The sequence below is a fragment of the Falco punctatus genome (genome assembly GCF_963210335.1).
Source record: "Falco punctatus genome assembly, chromosome: 1".
NCBI lineage: Eukaryota > Metazoa > Chordata > Aves > Falconiformes > Falconidae > Falco > Falco punctatus.
The window spans coordinates 12,527,955-12,552,890 of NC_137580.1; the positions used below are offsets into that span (position 1 = coordinate 12,527,955).

The 24,936-nt window shown below is 40.7% G+C and overlaps 2 protein-coding genes across 6 annotated transcripts in view; one reads left to right on the forward strand and one right to left on the reverse strand.

The window, feature by feature from the left end:
- Positions 1 to 24,936, reverse strand: part of RNF150 (ring finger protein 150) — a 222,449-nt gene that overhangs the window by 149,491 nt on the left and 48,022 nt on the right. For both annotated transcript variants that reach the window (XM_080403070.1, XM_080403069.1), the window contains one exon: positions 6,036 to 6,136. In XM_080403070.1, the coding sequence (XP_080259196.1) occupies positions 6,036 to 6,136 (101 nt within the window). The remainder of the gene's footprint in view (positions 1 to 6,035; positions 6,137 to 24,936) is intronic.
- On the forward strand, positions 6,298 to 21,069 carry ZNF330 (zinc finger protein 330). Of its 4 annotated transcripts, none has more exons than XM_080403147.1 (10): positions 6,298 to 6,488; positions 10,412 to 10,539; positions 10,816 to 10,835; positions 10,953 to 11,023; positions 13,138 to 13,217; positions 14,515 to 14,641; positions 15,395 to 15,499; positions 18,116 to 18,162; positions 19,297 to 19,414; positions 20,086 to 21,069. In XM_080403147.1, the coding sequence occupies exons 2-10, from the start codon at positions 10,420 to 10,422 to the stop codon at positions 20,361 to 20,363; spliced, it is 966 nt and encodes a 321-aa protein (XP_080259273.1). In that variant the 5' UTR covers positions 6,298 to 6,488; positions 10,412 to 10,419; the 3' UTR covers positions 20,364 to 21,069. The 4 variants fall into 4 exon arrangements, with proteins under 4 accessions (XP_080259273.1, XP_080259274.1, XP_080259276.1 ...); XM_080403148.1 differs by lacking the exon at positions 6,298 to 6,488 and adding an exon at positions 6,517 to 6,678; XM_080403150.1 differs by lacking the exon at positions 6,298 to 6,488 and adding an exon at positions 6,703 to 6,982.

A 24,936-nucleotide genomic window follows, 5' to 3' on the forward strand; every position in this document is an offset into this window, starting at 1 on the left:
GGAATTTTTCAGCAGGAAACTTGGCTAGGTGACCTCCAGAGGTCCCTTCCAATTTAATTCATTGTGTTATTAAAATAATTTCCATTCTAAATTACAAGAGAGTTTCTTGTCATCAATGTATGAGGCTCCAGCACAGCTCTTCCATTACTTAACCACTCTCTCTCTGAACAATTTTTTTCCATATACCAGTCATAATTCCCCTTGCTGCAGCTTGTGACCATTGCCTCTCGTGCTTTAACTGTGTACCCTTGAGAAGAGTCTGGCTCTGTCTCTCTATAAATTCCCTCTAGGTCCTTGAATACAGCAATTAGATCTTCACAGTCTTCCCTTCTCCAGATTAAACAACCTCAGCTCTCTTCATACATCACACAACTATAGCCCCTGAACCTTGACACTCTCCTACTGCTGTAATCTCTCTCGCGCTGTGTGGCCCCAGACTATAAAGTTTCATATCCCTTTGCTCTTGTGCTAGAACAGGCTTTTTGCTCACCTCCCCTTACTTGGCACACTGATGGAAACCCCCCCTACCCCATTCTGACCTTTCATTTTGCCAGATACAGCACATCTTTTTAACCTCCTCCTATGTAACAGGCTTCTGTTTCCTGATCATCCTGGCAACATTTCCTTCTACCTGGCTGTATGAATTCTTTACTTGAACAATGAATTAACAGTATTAACTGGTCCATACTACAGGGGGACTTGTGGGAAATCTACAGGAACTTCAGCCCCTCTTTTTCCTTCCTCTGCTTTAGCATGCTCCAGCGTAACCCATGTGGTATGGCTACAGCTGTGCAGCCCCATTTTTAGATCTTAGATTTTAGATTTTAGATACAGGTAACTGTACCAACTATTCCAGATAATGTCTTGTGAGACATTTTTGATACCGCGCTCTCTTCCCTAGCCCTACCGGAAACACCATCTTCAGTATACCCTTAGAACTTTACTTTCTTTGGCACAGACAGCTGGTAGGCACCCTGGGTAGGTTTCACGGCACCTAGCTTTATGACAGAAAAAAAGTGATCAGCCTCTCCTGAGAGATGGTTGACCTCCTTCAGGTGCCCATCTCTCCCTGTTGATTAAAGGGAGAGGCCAGACAGCAAGCTCAGACCCACAAGATCATTATTACACAGTTGAAGTGAGGTGAATTTATCTCGTATCCTGTGACCAATTAAAGCATTCACATTTCTCACTCTCCTCTGTCACTTACACCTGACAAGCCTCCAGCACCGAGAGAGAAATTCTCGTCATCAGTCATCCACTGTCTGACCTTGATTTTTTTTTTTTTTTTCATTTTTTCCATTTCTGTCACATAGGTGCTCCTGCTTATTTCTGTCGGGTACCTCCCTCTTCTCCACACACAAAGCCTCCCAGTGTCACATATGCAGCAAATTTATCACCATGTGCCAGACTTTTGATGGGGTCAGAGGAAACAAGATAATCTACAACATTACAATCTCATAATGGAAAACCAATACTAATAACTTGCTACTGGCCAACAAGCTATTTTTCCATCACAAATATTTATTGCTTAGCCTTTTTGTTAGAAAATGAGTAACTGATTAGTCTTGCACTATCCTCTCACCTCAGCAATCTTAATTAACATATGATAATTAACTTATGATACCACATTAAATGTGCCAGAGAAATTACAGCATTGGCTTTACTGCATGTCTTTCATCTTAAAAAACAAAACAAAAAAGCCCTGACAAACTACCAAGATAAAATGCTATTCAGTTTGTTATTGAAGTCATGGAAGAAATGTGAAAATATACAACTTGAATATCATAGGAAAGATTAATAGATTTTAATAAAGAAGTTAACAGCTGAGTGGGCTCCCTGAATCAGAACTCTGATCACTTAACAGCAAATTCTCTTTTTTCCTTTTATCTCTTATTTTTCTCCCCTTTATTCCCTTTGATACATTTCACAAACAGTGACCAGGCAAAATAAGCATTTAGAAATTTCTTGGGGAATAATTTTCCAGGGTTAAGATTAATGATTGTAAGCATCAGTTACAATAGCAGGGGAAAAGAAAACACACACACACACACAAAATCTTTCCAACACCTAATTCAGGGAGGCCTGTTTAAAAATATGGTATTTGAACATGCCAATTCAGTAGACATCAGTAAAGATTTTTTGCCTCAAGTTCTTTTCTTTGTTTCTCTTTTCTTTATGTAGCTAAATCAGCAAGGATAAATGTCTGTAGATAAAATTATCTTACATCAAACAAATATTGACATGACTTTTAAGGTCAGTTGCTGCAAGGCCAGGATTTAAAAACAAATTAAATTTGATGTATGCTGTTTCAAAGGTCAGTTAGAAAGGTATATGCTGCACCCATTTTACAATGCATCCCCCAGGGAGACAAACATTGAATGCTGCAAGGAGACATTACAGTAACGAAGATAATTACGATAATAGGTAGGTAGGTAGGTAACAAGGGCTTAATTAGATCAGAACCAGCATATTATTTAGAGAAAAAGAAATTGCAGTGTATTAAATTAAAAGTAAATTACAGCAACTCAGGCCATCATTTATTTCAAGTTGATAGTTCACACATTTCATTGTATCTTTAAATGGACCGAGATATTACAGCAAAAGACAATAAACATGTGTCATTGTCATCCAGCACAGTCCAGTGTCACTGCACATGAAAGTCCTATCTCTCCCAGAATATTACCATTCTGATAGAGACTGTGCACACCTAATTTCCTGATTTTCCTTTCTGATCTCAATAATTTTCAATAGTAGAAGTGAGATGCATGAATCCTTTGTTATTGAGTAGTTTAAGGAATAAATAAGTGTCCATCCCCAAAACATGCCCTCACTGGAAAGGAAGAATTTCCATGAGATGAGCAGACAAAGGAGTGAGCAGCACAACTCAGAAGATGCTTAGTGACCACATGAGCTGGTACACCGTACTGCCATGGTACTACTCAGCTTTGTCACTACAAAAAGCAACTCCCACCTTCCTTCAGACAACTGTTCCCAACACTTTTTTTCACTGAATTATTCCCATTTAAAATGCTTGTGAATTTACTGCCTTAAAAACGTGTATTCGACCAGCAGTCAATATGTAATCCATAGTGCTACTGTTCTGCCCTGCCAAGACTCTAAAAAATGAACAAAAAATGGAGTGAGGGGTAAAGAGATAGCACAAAATTTCACTACTCTGCAACCTGGACAGCAATTTATTTTGGAGGGATTCTGATTTATTAGCATCCTGTGGCCCTTTGCATAGGTGAAACTAACTTTAGGAGATGTAGAGCAGCGTAGCAGAGGAAAACAGGAGTGAAAACCAATGCATGCTGCAAGGGTATACCTTGAACATGTAAATACCAACCAGGATGGCTGTGCTGTCATTCCATCATTTAGTTTACAAGAGTGATATACACTGCCAGTTCTCTCTAGTGTACAACTTTTACTCTGCAGGTTGCACAGCTTAGGGTTAAGATAGTCACCAATATTTGTGCTGTCATGCAAGCTCCTGAATAGACAAGCACCTTTGTCAGGCAATGTAGGAGGCCCTCAAAGAGTCCTGTCCTGTTTCCTCAGCTAGACAGACAGTGGCCATTAAGCAAAAACATGACAGTTCTGATTCTCTGTAAGGTAATATAGAATTATGACAGTTCAGAGACACACACACTGTCCATAGTTTCTCTTACAAAGATCACTGAAAACACCTTTAAAAATGGGGGTAACTCTCACTACATTCTGCATATACCTTTGAAACAATAGTCTGCACTAGTTCCCCAGAGAGTAGTCCAGCATTGCTAATAGCTCCAAATTGGCGATTTTCATCTAATTTTTCTTTTTTTATTCACTTGTATTACAGCCCTAGGCCACTTTACCCGTTCTGAAAACAAGGTATTTTACCGTTCATGAGTGAATGACTAACTCCTGCCATCTAGAGGGTGGTTTCTGGAACATAATCGAGGCAGTAAGAGTTTCACAGGATAAAATAAAACAACTGCTTAAAAGCCATGTAAGTGAGACCAAGATAAAAAAAATTTAGCATCCACCAGTCTCCTTGGGATTTTTCTAGATTTCCCCCCCTTTTTCACTCATGTGTCTGTTTATGCAAAAACACCCGTTCAAATGAGAGGACAATTGCCACATCTGTGGATACATATAAGTTCTTCCTTTAACAGCTCCATTCATTCATTCATTCATTCATGAAAGTAGATTAGATGACTAGGATAATTATTCTAAAATAGATTAAAACTTCCTGTTTGTATTTTTTCCAATGCTGTATCATTTATTCCCATTGTGTACTTTTTCCAATGCTATATTGTTTATTCTCATTGTGTTCTTGCACTCATGACTAGACAGACTACAATGGTCACAACCAGAATAAAAGAATATTATTAATTAATTAATTAATAAAAGTGAGAATGACACAAAAAGTTCTAAGGTCTCACAAAAGATCATATTTTCTGCTTAGGTTGTTAGTTACACATGGAGCCATGGCTACTGACAATAGTTAAAAATTACTTCTCCACGTGCTTTATTACAAAGGAGAAATGTCCTGTTAAGACATCATCATGAATTTTTGCCTTAAACAATAACGTTGATTTCTGTGTGTCCCAATAACCTGATGTGAAGATTACATCTTGAAGGCGAAGCATGACAAGCAAACGATTTGTTATGTGAGGTACAACCCTGGCCCCATAAAAGTTAAGAGTGTTCCTGGCAAGATAGCGGTGGCCAGTGAATACCTGCCTCTCTCATTAAGCCAAAATCACATTCCATAACTAGCAACAAGCTTTCAGTAAGAATTCCATGACCCAGTACAATGTGAAGCAATACAACCACCCCACCTGGGTGAAAGGATGATCAAAGCACACAAAAAATAAAACAGTGCCCTAGGACTTACTTATATGGAATATGTATCAAACCTTCCAAGGCAAAAGACTATGAAATACACTAGAATGTAACTGCTCCATGGTCCTTGCACTCATCTTCATTTAAATATCTATACAATACATCATCTAATGTTTTCAACAAAGGGTTTTCTAAGCAATATGCACAAGAGCAATAAATATGCTTGTAGGAAGAACATTTGATATTAAAATGAATCAGACATCCTTACATTTTTATTTGTGCGTATACCATTTATGAAGAGGAATTAAGGGCTCACCATTCACACAAAGAAAAGGGGGCAGCAAGTCTCCACATCTGTCTTCACCTCCAGCGCATACTTCATACCCTTTCACACCTCATCTAGTATCTTTCATGCCTGCCAACCAAACCAAGCTTCAGAGCTCACAGCTCTTACAGAACTCAAGCAAGCATCACTGGGTTACAGACCTCTAGGGTGGCTGAGTGGGAAATCAGCAGAAATTGCTGAGCAGCAGACTGAATTCTCCAGAAAGGCACAGTGATCTGTGACAACGTATGACTTGCATAACCTCAGGTAGGACACAGATGTGTACAGTTTGGGGTGGTTTTTTATGGTACGGGTATTATTTCCCTTTTTAAGCTGTGTTGTATTTCTACCATTAAGATTAAACAACACTTTATTTTGTAAACTGATGAAGCCACTGATGAAGTATTTCAGAGGTAACTTTTCAGGTGCTGACCCTAACCAGTTACAATCACAACTAATTGTTGCAAGCACTATGCCCTAAATTCGGTCTCTGATGAGTGGAAGTTGTGGGGCAATCGCCACAAAAGTAAACAAAATTTGAGGATAGAACCACCATTAACATCCATACAAAAAGCATATTAAAACTTTGCTCAAAGATTTCTCAACCACAGTGAAACCAACAGCATCTTTTAAGCGAGAAGAAAAACCCCGTTAATTAGGACCCTCAAAACAAGACCAAAAGAGGTTTTTTTTCCTGTTTCTCTTCAGAACACAGACATCCATGTGGAGATAACACTTTTGGGTTGTTTGGGTTTTTTTAATCCAAGATGCAAGTGCACCAAATGCAGCGTGCGTTGTAACACCAAGTGCTCAGTAGTACACAAGACGCAGGTGCCAACTACTCCTGCTATAAGAACGCTGCCTTTGGTAACCATATATTTACCATTTTTTGTGGTCTCCTTCCAAATCTTTCCCTGCAGTGTGGAAATCGTGCCCTTTCCTGGTTGCCAACCACTCGAGCTCCAACCCGCAGACACCGCAATTCTGTGAGGAGAAAGTACAGACTTGCTATCCTGGCACTCGTACTGCCCCCTGCCCGCCGTCAGAGAGACCCCGGCCCCCCCGGCTCCCTCAGCGCCCACCTCGCCTTCCTTCCCGCTTCGCCCCTCCAGCCTCCCCCACCCAGCACGCCGGGCCGTGCTGCGAGGCCGGCCCCTCGCCCCGCGGCTGCCCGCCTCCGTGAGGGGAAGGCCGGCTGCTCGCCGGTGACAGGGCCCTGAGGCGGCGGCGCGGCCCCCGCGGCCGCCCTCGGAACCTTCCCGCCTCGCCGCGCGGGGCCGGCCGGGCTCCGCACCGAGCGCGCCGCTTCCGGCTTCCGCGGGGCCGCTGGAGCCAGGTGGGCGCGGGGGGCGCCCGCGGCGGCGGGGGGGGCGCTGAGGGGGCGGCCGCGCCTTCCTCGGTCCGAGCTAGCGGAACGGTCGCTGCCCGCCCCCGGAGATACGGGCCGAGAAATACGGAGCGCGGCGATCCGCGTTGGAAACGCGTTGCGACAGTTTGGGGGCCTGGGTGAAAGTGCTAAGAGTAAGGTAACAACGCAGCGAGGGGCCGCAGCGCGCGTGTTCTCCGAAAAAGCTGTCGCCTGCTGGTGGCCTTTCACCTGACAGCCATAAATCGGGCCGTGCGAGCGCGGCGGCCTGGCGACCGTTACCGGCGGGGACGGGGGGGCTGCGGGGGGCCGGTTAGAGCCGGGCCTGAGGCGGCCGCTGCGCGCCCGGGCCCTACGGAGCGCAGCCGCCCTCAGGGCAGCTCCGCAGAGGTGGAGAACGGCGTTGAAGTCACAGCGCCTTGGAAATGATTTCATCATTAGGAGGAATCGTGGACTGGAAGGACGTAAGGATGAAATACTGCTAATAAGAGATTTTTCCAAATATTGATGTCTTGCGTAACGCTTGCAAAGTGGAAAAGCAGATTTTGTTGAATTCTCCATAGAATCAGATGTGACCCAGTGAATTCACTGTGATTCCTCTTTTGATGCTTATGCATAAGGTAGAAGCTATTTTATGCTCAAATACAAGAAGTCTTGAAATATGGAAGGCCTCTTTTAGCTGTTAGTACATGCATGGCATGACAAGAGTAAGGCAACAGTTACCCAGCCCCCCAGATGTATAGCTTGTTACAGCTGTTCATTATATTTGTGACAGCAAGGTGGTTAGTGTGTCACATAAGACAAGATAATATGACGCATGGGAATGTCGCGCTCAGCACAGAAAATCCAGAAATCTGCTGATGCAATCTGCTTTCCTGTCTGCTGCAAACTTAGTGTGCATCTTTGGGACCTCATCAAGGACAATCTTTAAGGTGGGGGAAGAAACGGCACAGGCATGGTATGAGCAAAAGAGAATTTAGATGCCAGACTTTATGTGTTTTACATAGCACAAACCATCAGTTGAAATACACAAGCAGGCTTTGGAGTTGTGGTGGGAACTGCTGTCTTTGCCCTTACCTTCACCTTACCAAATAGAGGAGGCACGTGAAGAGCAGTAGGTGAAGCTTTTACAGAGTGAAACACACAGTGGTGGGGACCCAGTACTCACACAGTACATTTTGGGGCTTTTCCTTTGAACTGCTGTTCACCTCATACACAGCTTGCCGATATCTGAACTCTGAGCTTTCTGTGCCACAGCATCAGCCATTAAGTTGGAGAGTCTGGCTGCTGCACCCTGCAGGGGAGCTGGACTGCAGATGATTCCACTGGGGCTTTCCTGTCTGAGCATTTAGTAAAGGTGTTATCGTGCCTAAATAACAGTTTTGGGTCATCCGTCAGCCTCAGATGACAGAAGCGTGGCCAAAAGTAGAGGTAGAACATAATGTAGCGGCATTTTAGATACTGATTAGTGCTTTTAAAAGGTGCAATACTGTGATTTGAAAGGAGTTGTAGGTAAACAAAGCTTTTACTGTCATGATTTCTGGCATTGTAACATTATGAAGCTCCAGTCAGAAAATCAAAAGATGGTAAATTCCCTAAAAATTTGGAACTCGGGGCGAAGACAACAAACATCTTAAGTGGAAGCTCAGAGGGAAAGAGCGATGGCATACTCATCTATAGGATGTTTTTATTTATGAGATGGTGTTTGAAAGCCTGGTTTGACTTGATGGCTTTATTAAAAGGACCTGACATTGCAGTTTTGTTGTTGTTTAGTTTAGTGCAACTTTCTAAAAACTATCATCTTAAAGAATTCTCATAGTGTGTCCTCAGTATCACTGAGACCATTTTTCATGAAAATGGTTTGTCATTTTCGTGGTTTCAATTACGAGGTAATGCGTAGAAGTCAAGGTATAAATACTAACCATTAGATTCTGTTGTAAAATCAGCATTCAAGCAGTTTGAAAATTAGTGTGCAAGTCCAATATGAGTCCTCACATTGGACTCCCAGTGTCAGAACCGTCACGCTCTAGAATAATAACAACTGCCAGCAGGCAGCTCAGCAATACGATATTGACTACAAAATATGACACTAATACAATTTAAACAGTGCAAAGTGCTGCAGGGTGAGAAAACTGATTTATGTATGCTATCAAAACCAAATTTTAGCATTTGGTCAGAACAATATATTTCTTTGTTCAGGAAAGTTAGGATTGTTGGATTTATTTTATAAGACTTTTTGAATGAAGATACTAATTTTTCTTCCAAGTTTAAGCTGCTACAATTTGCTGCTTGTTGATGCTTCAGCTCTCCCTTACAGATACCAGCATACATGTCTGCTTGAAGTTAGGGATGAGGCTGGGAAAAGCAGGTACTTCATTCCCTAAGTGGAGATGGAGATTTTAAGATTACACTGGAGTCTCACTTATCAATTGTTTGCAAATACATTTCTGCAGTTTTAGAAATCGGAGGCAGAGCAAGGAGCATTGTTAGGTGTGCCTGTAGCTAGAAGAAGTGCGGGTTAGTTGTACAGTGCAATATATGCTGGGGCAACTCGCTAGAGAGGCCAGATTTTCAAAAGAGAAGCACAGTGGTGAGGTACCAAAATAAGAGCTAAACACTTCCAAAACTTAAGCCATCTTGTCTGCAAGGAAATGTGATTTGGTAGTGACAGCACAAAAAGTATGTCCACCTAGGCCATAGACTCGGGAGTGGTTTTTTTAGAACTATGTTTAATAAGGCAACTTTTTTGTCAGTAGAGTGGTCCTTGCCTCTTCCTTAGCTGCTTTCTTATTCCCATGCTTGCTAAGCAAATACCCCTGATGCCCCTTTCACTGTCTTCCCCCATCAGATTGTGCTAATCTGGGCCTTGCGGGTGCTTGTTGGTTTGGGTTTGAGTTCTTTAACCTGTATCTAGTTTAGAATGTGACACCAACAACAGTTTCATCAGCAGAAGTGAGGGGATGATAAAGATGGAGCGTAAGGAAGGGCCTCTATCTTGAGTGCCCATGTTAATGGGAGAAATTCTGACATCAGACCACACCTTTAATCTTAGTTGTCCATTTCATGAAGTCAGGATAATACTTGCCTAATTTATTATAAACACAGAGTAAACTAAGCATATGTGAGTACTGTGGATATGACAAGAGAACAGTGGTCTGATTGATTGCCTGATGGTCTCACCACTGTATTGCATTCCATGTTAGAATGTTAAAGTAGACACATACGTTGAACAGATAGAATTAAATCAATGTGTACCCTTCTTGGCATCTTAAAGCAGTGGCATCTTAAAGCAGTGCATGCTTATCTCTTCATTATTGCTCATGTGCCAGAATGATAAGTGGTACAAACATCCTTTTGTCATAGCTCTTAAATCTGTATGCAATTTTGTTTTCTAAGCCTTCATGAAAAGTGAAATCTGCATTTTTGCAGTACACAACAATTTGCTTACCTGAAGAATGCTTTTTAACTGATTGAAGTAGGTAGCGGGCATGAGAAGAGAGAGAAGTGAAAATGAGCTGAGCATTGTCCTTATTAAAGAGGCAAGGCAAACTAAAACCAGAGGCCCATCGCAAACCAACCTATAAAACATGGCAATATTGTTTTTTTAAGACAAAATACTTCAAAGACAGTTAAGTGCAAAGTGTAAGACAGCAAAGTCCTTTCCAGATCACAGTATTCTTAGTGATTTATCACATGACTCTTCCTAAGGGACTGGCCCCTTAATCTACGTGTCAAAAGAAACTTTCAGAAGAGAAAATGAATGGAGATGAAGCACAGTTAACGTGGGAACTCCAAGATCCAGTTTTAGTGCTGCATGTGTCACGTGTATCCATGTATTTACATACGTCGTTTTATGTACATTCATTACATACCTGTTTTTTCCCCTCCCACAGAGTGAAAAATGCCTAAAAAGAAGACTGGTGCTCGTAAGAAAGCTGAGAACCGTCGTGAACGTGAAAAGCAGATAAGGGCTTCAAGAGCCAACATAGATTTAGCCAAACACCCTTGCAATGCTTCAATGGTAAAATAACCTGAAGTATTATATATTACAGTACGTGATTTTATATTATGTAAACCCAGCGATAATATATTGATTGTATTTAACACCACTAGAATGTCAATCTTCCTGCCATCCTTCCTTTATATTTAAGTTACATTTTGCATCAGAGGTATAATACTTGAATAAAAACTCAGATTCTTAATCAGAACTTAAATCAGAGTCCCTGTGGCGTCTGTAAATTTTATGTAGTTTAGTTAGAATAAAAATAGTTACCAATGTTTTATTTCTTTTCTTTAGGAATGTGATAAGTGCCAAAGGTAAGTATTTTTCCCCTTCTAAAACCAGTAGTTTAGTATTAATTGGTTTCAAACATTTTACAGGTCTTTTTTTTTTAATGCTTGCTTGCTTTTTTTTTCTCCCCTCCATGTGCCTAGACGACAGAAGAACAGAGCTTTTTGCTACTTCTGTAACTCTGTTCAAAAATTACCTATTTGCGCACAATGTGGTAAGTAGAAATAATGAACAAAACCATGGTATCTTCAGTCCCATTTGTAGCGTTAAACTCTCAGCAGTTAGAGTACCTTTGTCTTAAAGTACCATTGTGAATTGGGAGCAGGTTCTTTTAAATCTGCTGTGAATGTCCTCCTTGAGAAGTGATCTTGCTTGATCATGCACTCATGGGTATGCCTCTGACACCCAGAGGTTTGCAAGTTAGGGTCATTGGTTTGTCTTCAGTATTTGATCTTCAGAAGAATTTGCCTCACTGCCTTTTAGGATTGAGAACATCTTGACTGACCATTACCCTAGAGTGACCACGTAGAGTATTGTTTCATAAAAATGTAACAAGAGCAAAGTTAAAAATGCTTTGACTGCCAGCAAGGTGCCAGTAAATTTAGGGGTGATATAATTTCTGATCAGTTTAATATCAATTAAAGCAACAGTACATTATTCAACTTACATAGTTTTGTAATGTAATATGCTGCTCATGTTACTTACATGTGCTAGAGGGCTGATGCTTTGAAATCACAAGAAGAGGACTCCTAGTGACAAAACTCAGCTCTGAATCAGGTTAAAATGCACACCCCCTCCCCCGCTTTAAAAAAAAAACAAAAAAAACCAGCTGCTTGCTTGCAAGGGATGTTGATAGTAATTTCATACTTTAAAGTGAATTTTGTTGTTTTACTGTTTCAACACACCCTTGCAGATTTTTGATTTGTCATTAAGCAATTTGGCTGTTTTGTAGTTTGACTCTGAGAGCTGCTGACATCTGCAGCTTCAAGTGCCTTTGTTGGGACCTGCAGATACTGAGCATTTCTGGAAGCCAGGCTGTGCAATGGCAGTGTGTCATCCTTCCTAAGTCTTCCCTCTGTCATCATGCAGTGAAGCACTAAAAACATACTGTCTATCTTGCAGTATATTATACATCTGAAGTTGACTCCTGTGTGTTGAATTTATCTTAAGCTGCAGTATGTTTCTGGAGGAAAAGGGTTCCTAACAACAGCTGCAAAATGAATATTGAGTTCCAGGGTTTTCCAAGACAAAGACCATTAGAGCTGTTTGGTGCTTAGTCAAATATTGGGGACAGCTCCTGTAAACCAAGAGCATCTTTCTTAGAGAAGTCGCTGAGAAATGGGAGCAAGGTAGCTGTACTGCAATGTTCAGGCCCAGCAATACCCCCACCACCTCCCAAATGCCATTTAGTATCTGAGGTGTGATTTAATACAAAACTCTGCTGATGCTGCATACTGGGATTTAATGACATTTTCAGAGTGTTGTTTGGTTTTTGTCAGCTCTTGAGTGGGTTTGCAGGGAGCACCCTTTTCCTGGTTTCTCTAAGCAGGCAATAACACTTACTGAAGGGGTCTGTGGCAGGGCAGCTTAAATCAGTGATAAAACTCCACTGCAGTAGCCCGGACTAACTACAAGATTTTCTTTGCTTGTATAACTGCATACAGAGCGTGGATCTTTCTGGTATGTCAGAGGCAAGGAGTAGGAGAAACTTGTCACCCTAACTGCTTGATTTTTAAGTGCAGACTGTGGCCTTTTCTCCCACACAACCCCTGCATTTAAAGGGAATTATTTTGTCTGGGAGGTAATATCTCTTCAGAAAAGAAAAAAAAACCCACCAGCACAAAACCCCCCATGTATCTAAGTAAGTAAATGATCAGATGTACATGTTTTTTTTTCAGAGGGCCTCAGCCCTGCACACAGCACATGCTGCTTTTATGGTGGGACAGAAGTAGCAGCAATTTTAAAGGCAGCTTTATTAAGATGTCATTGCTTGACTTTCACCTTAATTTTGGCTTTTGGTTTGTTTTGACATTTGAAATTCTTGCCAATGCCTCAAAACATAAAGCAAGACAATGCACTGCCTCATTATCTCAGTATTGGGGCAAGAGATTTTGGCTGAAAACGGATAATTAATTTGATCTAAGGGAGATGTGAGGGTGGGTTGCAGGTTGCAGACATTAGTTTGCATTATTTTTACCTAGATTTACAATTAAGCACAGACGTTTGGCTGAAGTACTGCTCTTACATGAACATTCATTCTAAGTGTTTTTGATTTTTACATAGTTTTCTTCTGATTGCTTGCCTTTTTTTCTTTTTTTTTTTTAACAGGAAAAACCAAATGCATGATGAAGTCTTCGGACTGTGTTATAAAACATGCTGGTGTGTACAGTACGGGACTAGCAATGGTGGTATGTATACAAAATCACAAGCTCTTTTGCCCTATGAGACTATTATGTAAATCTTGCTCAAAAAAGATAAAACAGATCTATGGAACGGTAGCATGTACTGTGCCAAGGTTTTTTTCTCATCTTACCATTCCAATCTGATTTTTCCCATATATGAAAACCCAAATTTTGCATTTTTAGGTTCAGCTACTGCAAACTCGTGACACATGTCCTGGATGCTAACAGATACGTGTTGGTGGCAGGCCCTAAGCACGTGCATTAACAGCACTGGAGCTTACATGCCCCGTAGCCGATTCCCAGTCTTCATTAAAATCTAGGATCATTCTGTAGAAACCAGTGGACTTTTGTCACTCTCTTCTCAGTATTGCAAAGATCATCAGTGTTGCAGAGAGGAATCTGTTCCATGGCATTAGGGGGGGAATTTTATTTAAAAGCATATACAAACATTTGGGCTTTCGGCAGAGATAGTTACAGCTTCTGGCCTTTTGTTCTTAGAAGTTAGTTCTACATTCTGGAAAGCAAAGCTTGGCATGTCACAGCCTCTGGACTGAACGCTGTAGGGGCTGAACTCTGTCCTGTTTCTGCCTCCAGCTGGCAATCAGCTTTTCTCAGTAACGCAACCGGCCTTCCCAGTCTGAAGTTCCTGTACTCACTGATGCACTGTTTTCATCAACAATCAATTTGGATTCACCATTGTTTTCTTAGTTTTGTGTGCTTGTAATACACATGGTAGTTTGTTACATACGGGCTGAGGAGGCTTCTTAAATGCTGCAATTAAGGGATAGTTGATGTGTAGATCTTGTAGTTTAATCACAATGAAGGTTAGTCTGACTTACTTCTAATGAGTTATTTGATCTTTGCTCTCTGCAGAGCTTATTTTCTAATATAGCTTGGTTTAAAATCCAAATGAGTAATTTCAGATGTAAGAATCTAGTGGCATTTTTCAGGTCTTTTTTGAAATGGCATTTTTGCCAGAACATTGCTGTCATTTATGGATCTCAGGTTTCAGCTGGAGGACACAATTTTCATGCATAAGATTTATGGTAAGAAATGTAAAAATCAGAAAAGGAGAAAACCAAGTTATTTTGCATGATATTTAATCCTGAAGAAACGAATATCAAACAAACGAAATGAACCGTGGAGCAGCTTGGTAGGAATACAGATGCAGCTCATGCTCTCTTGCTCAGCTGGAATGAACCCACTGAGAGAATGGATACTTGGATACATTCAGGGTTATGGAATAAGAGTCTGTCTCTAGATATTGCAGAAATCCCAAGATGATACCTTTCTGTAATTGCAGGGTGCAATCTGTGATTTCTGTGAAGCTTGGGTGTGTCACGGGAGGAAGTGTCTCAGCACACACGCGTGTATCTGCCCTCTTGCAGATGCAGAATGTGTTGAGTGCGAAAGAAGTGTCTGGGACCACGGTAGGTTGCTTACACTTGAAAGTAAGAAAATCTAACCAATACTTTTCTACTCACATTGCTTAAATTACTCTATATTTTTAACATAGCATTTTGAATCTTCACTCACTATCAGTCTTTGCAGTATGTTTGTTCAAAGCAAAGCACTCTCCCCAATTTAAAAATAGGCCTTATGCAGCGGGGAATGTAAATGACCTGCTCAAGAACATAACTGCTCAACTCATGGAGGGTTATGTAATCTAAAGTACTAACTGTCTTAGCAGCTGAGCCCTTCACATAATTAAGCACTGCATCAGATTGTCAACACACAATTTTCTGCCATTCCTTCTTCACTTGTGCATGCTAGTATGGGTATTTGGATTCCCAATTGCATAGCAAACCATACTGATCTCCATTTGTGGAATCCTTTAAAGTGTTTATTTCAAGTGCCCATCAGAGGTGAGGCGGTGGGAGGGAAGGAGGCTGGATGAGAACGTGATCTGATGTAAGAAAAATACTTAATGCCATAGTCAAAATAAAATGAAGAAAATAACTAGAAGTAATACTTGCTTTATGTTTGTGCTGCCTTACATTGTAAGATACACTGAAAAATACCATGTAATAATGGATGGCAGTGTCTGATTTAGGACTTTGTTGAAGCATTTGTGACAGAAGGAAGAAGTGGTCGTCAGTCGAAACTACTGCCTAAATTGTTTGCAGAGCAGAACTTGATGCTTATGCCTATTGCTGATTATTTTGCCTTGATAAATCTTTTAGGAGGCAGAATATTTGCCTGCTCTTTTTGCCACGATTTCCTCTGTGAAGATGATCAGTTTGAACATCAAGCCAGCTGCCAAGTTCTGGAAGCAGAGACATTTAAATGTAAGTTAGTTATTCATAGTCCCTTTCACCACAGCTAAGCAGACTCTCCAATTGCTTCCTCTGTGCTCCAGGATACTCTCCATCACCTTTTCCAAATAGCTTTTACCACCACTGGAGGAAAGGGCCTGTTTCTTATGTGCTTGCTCTTGATACCCAGTTATCTAGATTAGAGCTTTTGTTTCTGACCTTCCTCCATGCCAGATTGTACATGGTAGTTGTTTCCCTGCCTGGCTTTTACAGGCCTCCCAAGGGAAGTTGCCTTTGCAGGAGCCAGCCGTCTCTGAAGTTGCAGGGTTGGCAGTGGGCAGGACTGCAGCAAAACTGCTGGAACTGCTAATGCTGCTTTTTGAGTCCACAGAGCTCTGCAGGCAAGGAGCACTCTTCCACTCTTCTGACCACACTGATGAACTGTTTCGACATACCTGTTTCTCATGGAAAACAGCTGCTCTAAATAATACTACTTGTGTTAGTCTGGCTAAACTTTCCCAGATTGCTGTGTTTCCCAGATGGCCTGTATGTTGGTGAAGGTTTAGCAGCTGTTGGTTTTGCAGAAGCAGCAAGTCCTGAGGAAGGTTGTGGCTCGGGAAGCAGTCATCATCTGATTCAGTGAGACAGGGTGAGCACAGAAAGAAGTAACAAAACTAGGGTTCATCCAGAACATGAACTCGATGTTAGTTTCTTCACTGACCATTGGACTGTGGACATATAAGTTAGTAATGTATCAAATGTGTCAGTATTGATACATGTCCACTTTTACTGAGTAAAGAAGGTGTAGCTGAAGACTTTTTGTCCTTTTGAACTTTGATTAATTGCGTGGACAAAACTGAAACTGGTATTTGTAAGAGGACATGATGGTCATGGCCGAATTTTCTAGTCCACTACTCATCTCAGGCTGAAACAGGGAAACTTCAGGGGAAGTTAAAAAAAAAAAAAAAAACCACACAAAAACCCCCCACAAAACACAAACAAACCAAGACTATGCATGTTTGAAATAACTAATCTTCTGTAGGAGTCTCTCTTTTCTGCCCACCATTAGCTGCTATTTGGTTTATCCCCATGAAACAAGTGTTTATCCTTTCCAAAACCTGTATGTATTTTGATTATTGCAACGTTTTTCAATCCATATTATAGAAGTTCAAGGTGCTCTATCATGTATAAGACTGTTTTCTTCAGAACTGACTTATCTCTTGTCCTAATTGATTACTTCCAATTCAGAATGTTTGTTGATTTCAATGTTGTAGTCTGCGTCTAGAAATCTTTTATATCGTTTTTCATCTCAGATCCATTTTTGCCCAGCCAACTATTTTCTAAGCCTTGATTAGCTTCTCTTGATATATTCTGCCAGAATATCGTCCTGCATAGCAATGTTGAAGCAGCAACAGCTGTTCCACAAGAATGTTTTTTCAGTGATTGTTGGAAGCTTTTAATTCACAGATGTGATGTCACACCCTGAATAGGAAAATTGCTTTTTTGAGGGTTTTCACTGTGTTCAACATTTTGAGGCACATTGCAGTCTTGGTAGAGAGGCAGGATTTTCATCAGTGTGTGGTAACAAGATTATAAAAGCTGAACTTCTACAGGATACATGAACTTGAAATGCAGTCATGCAGTTGTGGTCTAAATCCCATTCTAGTTGTGGAAAAGGTATTGTTACTGTCCATCACTCTCTGAGAGAAGTTTTTTAAATTGCGGATACTCCAGAAATGTTTGAATATATATGCATTAGCATTTCCAGTTCCATCTTTAAACACCTAACAGAGTGCTAAATCCCCTGGCTGTCCTGCTCATGTGGAGAACTCAGGATATTTATTACTTCAGATTCAAAAACTGTTCTCACAGGGGTAAGGCAAGGTGGAAGGGAATGGGTCTTGCACAGGGACTGATAAAATTACTGCTTCTTGAGGAGTAACTATTCACCTGCTTTGTGTTGCTGCCAGTTCCTGTGTGGTTGCCTTTACTATACTCCCTCTTGGGGAGTAAAGAAACCAATTTGAAGCTTAAGGGCAAGTTCGATTTTGAGCACTGATTCTTGTTGCAGTTCATGTGCCAGCTATAATTTTTTAACACAGTTAGATAGATTTTCATCTGAAGTTGTGTGTAAGAAAGTACATTTCCGGAGGACATGACAGAAGCTACAGAAAAAAGTAACTGTTCTAGTTTTGGAATTTTGCAAGCTTTAAGTGTTCTTAAATCCCATATAAATGAGATAAAGGTATTAAAGGCTGCCGTGGTGTTGTTTGAAGTGACTGTAAAATACTAGCACTCCTTCTTTTGACATTGTGAGAAAAGGAAAAGCAAGATGATCACTTAATATCAAATCCGTTCTGAAACTTGTGTTTAAAAGTTCGGAAACTCAAGAAACAGTTAAACTTTTTCTGCTCTTGAACTTTTAGTGTCAAATCACATTACTGCAATGAGACTTAAACTTGGAAAAAAATGTAGTAAAATGGTACCGTGTGGTAAAACGACTGGTTTGCGTTGCCAAAGTGCAGTTGTGTCAAGGAATTAAAAATAAGCACCTCAGTTACATTATTACATACTTTTACAAGGTTTTAAAATCATCACAGATCTCCAGTTTCCAAGTACTGAATTTTCCTTACTGATTTTCTCCAACAGGTGTTTCCTGTAACAGGCTTGGGCAGCATTCATGCCTGCGTTGTAAGGTAAAGAGTAAAAACAGTTGCAAGTAGCTGTGATTTTAGACTTGTTCTCCTTAGTCCCCAAGGCTGGTTACAAGCCTTGTCATGCCTTCATCTACATTATTAAAAAAATATTCATACTTTTGTATTAGTTTCTGAAGCCTGGAGGCAGTGTTATGGGGGACAAAAGGGCTTTTATCTGTGCTTGCACACTTGCTACAAGACAGTGTTGTGCATCTTTACACCAGGTGAAGTGATCTTCACTTTGTCCAGCCCTCTGAGTTTAAATTGGCTCTGTAGAATGTTTGGGCCTTTTCAGAAAAAAAACGCAAAACAAACCCTTGGTCTTGAACAGAATCCAAGGCTTTGGACTATGTGTGGATCCAGTGTAGAACCAAGACAATTTTAAAAGTTTTTGGTTTTTTTTATAAAACAGTCAAGTGATGATCTCACCAGAAAACGCTGCTGCAGCCTGGATCCAATAGAAATAATCTCCACAGCTAACCCAGTTTTGCAGATGTACAGGCTAATTTGTTGATGTCAGGCTTTTGGTTTTACACACTTGGAAGTAATTTTGTGTAAGAAGTTCCACCTGCTTCATCATCAGCATTGCCCAGATTTCTGCAGGTGCTGGTTTCTTGCCTGGTCTTGCTCTTCTTACGTTCTTTGTTTCCCTGCAGTCTCCCATAGCATTGATTTCATATTCCAAATTCTTCCTTTCTCCAGGTATGTTCACTGGCACCCTGGTGCTCAATATGTGAAATTTCAATCTCTTAATTCTTGCCTTGAGGTCACTGCATAGATATGTTCTGGCATACATCTCTGATTGTATTTTGTTTAAGCTTGTCAATGTAAAGCAAAGTTTTCCAGGCTCCTTGTGGGCAGCACTATGATCCTGTTCCTGAATGTGCTACTTTCTGTGCTTGTTTATCAGTGCTTTTACCCAGTCTTTTCCCCAGGAAGCCATGAAACTTACTTTCAACACAGGAGCCGTTGCTCTGCGCAGAGACTCCAGTTCCACTGCAGATAGAGCTCATTAAATTTTAATCCCAACCAGAAAATCCTGCTGCTGTTAGACACTTTTTTTGCTTGCTTCTGGCTGGAGACTATTCTTCTATGATTAAAACATTTAGCCTTTTTTATTCTTTCACCCCACAGGCATGTTTTTGTGATGATCATGTGCGAAGTAAGGTTTTCAAGCAGGAAAAAGGAAAAGAGCCTCCCTGCCCTAAATGTGGCCATGAAACTCAGCAGACAAAGGATCTCAGCATGTCAAGTAAGCCTGCTTCTCTAGCTAACAAACAATGCAAGTACTATTGGCGACTGCTTTTTTGCATAGGAAAACTTAAGTAAAGTCCATTTACTTTCAGTTGACTTGCAGAGCTTTGTTGCATTTGTTTTGGGGAAAAACTTTGTTTCTTAGTTCTAGAATAAAGCGGTCTCTTTATCTTAATCATTAATTGATTGCAATACAGTGAAAACTGTTGTCTAGTTTGAGATTTTAGTTACAGAACAATTGCAAAAAATCACCACCTAAGTCATTATTTCATCTACAAGAAGCTGGCTAATGAAGTTCGAAGTGCAATTTGATGACATACAATCTACCTCAACCAGTCTTGAATGAATCACAATATATATTCTGTCTGCAAAGCACATCCAATTACAGGTTTTCTTGGTTAGAGTACCAAAGGTTTATCCTAAAACCCAAGTCATGCTCTGGGAGCAGTTATTGCTTATACAAACTTGGCTGCAGAGGGATAGGCTGTTTGTAGCAGAAAGGTTCTGTCAGAGCAAGAATTGAATCTGAAAATGTCAGATTTAGAAGAAGGATGTGTAACATTATATGCTCTTTGCTGAGTAGTGAAAAAGGATGGAAAAGAAATGTCAGATGCTCAGCTCAAATTGCTGTTGAGGAGCGGGAACATAATGATTTTTGTCTGCCTGCAGCACGCTCTTTGAAATTTGGCCGACAGACTGGAGGTGAAGATGCAGATGGAGCTTCTGGTTATGATGCCTACTGGAAGAGCCTCTCCTCCAGCAAAGCTGGAGAAGCAGGTGACCGTGAGGATGAGTATGATGAATATGAAGCAGAAGATGATGATGAAGATGATGTTGATGAGGGAGGGAAGGATTCAGATACTGAGACCACAGATGTATTCAGCAATTTGAATTTAGGAAGGACCTATGCTAGTGGGTATGCACATTATGAGGAATCGGAAGATTAAGCTTAGTATGCTGGCAACTAAAAAAACTTGGAAGGAGCCAACCAGTGCTTCACTTGAATCATGTACATGCCAGTAGGATAGTTCTATCAGGTACTTCCGTATCAAAGTTAGAGAGTAAAGAGTATGGAACTTCTGCAGTAACTCCAAGTGAGGTTTGGGGTTTTTTTTTTTGTATAAACCAATATTGAGTTTGGGACTGGGGAAGAAGACAAAAATATTTTTATTCCCCTAAGCAGTGAAGTGGTTTTGTTCTTGAATTACTGAGTATAATGGTTCAATGCCGTTTTCGCCTATCAACACAGGAATGTGGGAGAGCTGTACAACTTGTTTCTATTTGCTCATTAGAAAATAAGTTATTTTTTACAATAATTTTGTTAACTGATTTCATAAAATTAATGTAGTGGTGTGTTGGTGACTGCATTTTTTTGTTGTCTGCACAGTAAAAGTCAACTGCATTCTTTAATGAATTGTCATAAATATTGATCTCCCTTGAATAATTGGAAAGCAGGTTGTATACAAAGCGTAAATTGACACTAAAATAACTTGTTTATGTAGGTAAGGCAGATCAATGTCGTTCTCTATGTACTTGAACATTACCTTTCCAGCATTTTTAGTATTGGATATTAATCAGTGAGGCTATATGCAGTCATTACAAGTGCACCCTGGATAATAAAAAAATTTATTGCAATAAAAATGTTGGTGCATCCTCGCTACCACCAAAATCTATAATTTCTCATTAGCTCAACAAGAGACTGGTTTCTTCTGTGCCTAGTCTTCAACTCTTTTCCTTGCACATGACAAAAAACTCCTACAAAATTGGTAGGAAACAACCCCTGTATGTGAATTGGGAAGGTGAAAAAACCAGGTGGGTTCCAAATACTGGATTCGAATACGGTTCTGTGCAAATGTGCTGGTACAAGGCTGTGTGATCAGCACATCTGAGCTGAGGAGGTGACACTTGCAGAAGTGTTAGCAGTGATTCCTATTTGAAAGTCAGCGTGTTAATTACCAGTCTACACATCTAAGTGATAGAATGTAGTTTCCTCCTGTAGGGGAACTTTGGTAGGATAGCAGCTTTAACAGCAGACAGATCAAGATACAAGGGCAGCCACCTGCAACGTTACTCCAGCTTTTTAAATGTCATGCTTAAATGCAAGAGCACTATTCCTTGTTATCTGTCAAATACCCGAACTGATTATAGAATTACCTACCTTTGTGGTGTTTTCTTTACTGTTTCTTAACAGTTAAAGGTCATATGTTGGCAGAGCGTACCCTATTGAGAATAATTTTTAATGATGTTGGGATTGCCAAATGAGCATTTCCTAACAAAACAGGATTGAAGAACGTGGCCTTGGTACTTCCCTCCTAAATTCCTCTTGTACCAGTTGCATAGAAGACATGAGCTGGAAGGCATCCAAAACAAAAACAATCTGACAAAGAGCACAGCTTGGTTATGGCAGCTGAGGAAAGAAACCATACTGGAGAGAAGGACATGAACTGATCAGTGGGTGTCAAGTGCTTGCCTTCAGAACTGGAGAGGAAAACTGTTAATGCACTGACTGGAAGCCAAATCCCATTCAAAAACTGAAACTCCAGGGCCATCCAGTTTCATGCACTAGCAAAGACCTACCCATCTTAAATTACGTACCTGACAGATGTCTTGGTTAGTCTTCGCATAACTAAGCAAAGTGAGGGAAGTAGGATGCCTGCCAGTTCAACAGCGATTACTTTTTTGTGAAATTGGCACCCGTGATAGAATTTCTGCTCAATTTCATATGGTCCAAAAACTTTCAAAGTTAGTCCATCTGTGGCTGGTCAATTCCAGCAGCAATGCCAGTTTTTTTATCTTGGCTTGAAATACAAAACAATTATACATCAGTACAAAGTCTTATATAGGATTGAGGAAAGTATGTGCATTTCTGCATGTATGTAAAATTATAGCTGCTTGTGTGTCATTAATATTATTACTTCATCGAAATTCCCCTTTAAGGTTCTTGGCTCTTGAATTAGGTTTTTCCCATGTGAAATCTGCTGCTGTCACTGTCTGTGCCAAAAGCTGCTGACGTAACAGAATTAATCATCATAATCAGAGTAAAGAATTACTCATTTTCTCATTGAAATGTCCTTGCACTGATCCTCACAAGACCAATCCTCCAGAGCTAACGCGTGTTGCTGCGATACTGTCGTAAGAGAAGGCCACAGCACTGCCTGCAGCAGATGCTCAGGATACCTGCTGTAATCTAGCAAGGTTACCGCTCCATGGGCAGAAGCATTTATTTGCTTGTTCTTTGTACTGCTTTTCATACCACTGGAAATGCCTGTGCTGTGAACCCAGCTGGAAATAGGGCCCAGGATTTCAGCCTGCAGTGGCCGGCCTTCGAGGGGTCGCAACAAGCAAGTTTAAAGCAGCTTAAAGTAATCAGGTGGATTCAAGCTGGAATAGACAACCGCGACCGCATTTTCTACTAATGGATTTGGTCAGTTTGTGACAGGACATGCAGGATACGATGCTATGGGTTGTACTTTCTCATCCTTCTCTGCTTATTTAGTAAAGTTGAAAACGTGGTTTGTTGGGCACAGGTCCTCAGAGCTTGCTTTCATAGCAAGTGCATTGTTTTGGTTGTCTTAAGGTAAATTGCAGGAACAGGATGAAACAGAATGAGCACGTTGCCTAGCTTTATTAAAACAGAGGTCTGGGCCAGACTTCCAGTCTTGGCTCCACTTTATTGCTGTAAGTCTACTTTGAGGTGGCCTGGATAACCATCCCTACACCTAAAACGTAAATTAGTGCTGCCTTTACTTAGTCTTCTGAATTCAGCACCTGATACACCTGTTGCTAAATCTGAAGGTGAAGATGCTGTGGTACTAATGAGGTACATTTCACAGCCCACAGGATCTCAAGCTAGTTCAGACCCTGCCACAGTCCACCAAGAACTTTCAGGTGACAGCTGAGCTGCTTCTGTCAGGGGGATGACTCTAAAGTCACCTGAGGCCAGGGCTTAGTGCCTGGGCACACAAAACCGCCATGCTTAACTCCATGTTTCTAAGACTGCAGTACTGCAGTGTGCTTCCTGGTGGGGCAAGAGTCAGATAAATAAAACCCTGAGATTGTACAGGACATTGACTTTTCCTTTGAACATCTGATTAAAGGAAATTCTGAGCTCAGAGAGGATAGTTTTAACATGTAATCAGGAATACTTGAGTGTAATATACAGTACCCCAGAAAACAAAGACCTTAATAGAGTCTTACACTTAGTTCTTTTCCACCTCCGTGATAAGCATTTGAACAAAGCTTAAATCGGATTTGAATCAATATCACAGCGATATTTATTGTGCCTGTAGATGCTGGGGGGGGAAAAAAAAAAAAAAAAAAAAAAAAAAGAGCTCTGGCCACCTCTGTAAACTCTTTTCTGGCATTAGTGTTACAGTGACAGCACCAGCTCAGTATAAATTCTTTGGGTGCTTATGAGGATGTAATGCATTTTCATTTATACTCTGGTGGTTTAGCACCTGTGACTGGGAGTCTTTTGGTCAATCCTGTTGCAGGGTTGCTGGCTTTGTTTCCAGAAAATTAATGTGAAGGTCACTGTAACATACGGAACATTTTCAGTTGCCAGTTGATCAAGTAGTAGTGTGCATCACAGAAAACAAGCTTCAGAAATGCTTTAGAGTTCTGTTTTTTTCAGGCAGAAAACATACTAGTGTCTTACAAGACATTACATGCATCTATCCAGGTCCTGAACTTATTTCCAAAGGAACCAATGGCAAAGCTTCCATTTGTCTGAGTGGGAGCAATTTCATAATCTTTAGTATCTGCATTTCATCTTAAATGTCAAGAGATGTTAGGGAAAGAAAGCATAAGGATAAGCTGAAGTGAAGAAGATGGAGAAAAGCTTAACATGAGGTTAATGTGCTACTATTAGCATAAAAATATTTGTTCTAAACTTCAACAATTCTACTGGAAAGTGCTTTCCAGACTGAAAGAGGAAGCTGTTTAAAGCGGGAAGAGGTAAGATTCTACAAAGCACATTTAACAAGGAGTACAAATTTAATTAGTCATCTCCTGAAAGTCTGCACGTAGTCCATAAGTATTTGCTAAAAAGCTCAAGGCAATTCGGACACAGACAAATTTTACCATCCCTACTTTGTAGGTACATAAATAGAAACCCCAGTTACTGACAAAATTACAGCCCGAGCCATCCAGTTGGCAACACCCTCTACAGCTTGGACTCTCCATCTCCTACCCGTGAAACTCCAGTGTAAACATACTTTATAACTAATGACACTTATTTAATAAGACTATGTGTACTGTAATTAGCTACCACACATCTAAAATTTGAAGCAGGGCCTAGTTTTTAGTTTCCATAGCCAGGATAGAAAAAACCCCAAACCAACAGCAAGAGAATGCACAGATACGAGGATCATTCCATGAAAAAGCCACTGGTTTCCCTTTGCTAAACAAACAATAGGTTCACAAGCCCAGCCTTTGTTTCCTGCAGCTATTTACTTGATTAGATACTTGATTAGATTGATTAGATGCAATATGGGGGGAAGGGGGAAGTCACATTTCAGT

Excerpts from the sequence above, each read along its gene's own strand:
- ZNF330 (XM_080403147.1), top strand. The coding sequence starts at position 10,420 with ATGCCTAAAAAGAAGACTGGTGCTCGTAAGAAAGCTGAGAACCGTCGT. Across the intron at positions 13,218-14,514 it reads GTACGGGACTAGCAATGGTG|GGTGCAATCTGTGATTTCTG; the intron begins GTATGTATACAA and ends CTGTAATTGCAG. Across the intron at positions 14,642-15,394 it reads AAGAAGTGTCTGGGACCACG|GAGGCAGAATATTTGCCTGC; the intron begins GTAGGTTGCTTA and ends TAAATCTTTTAG.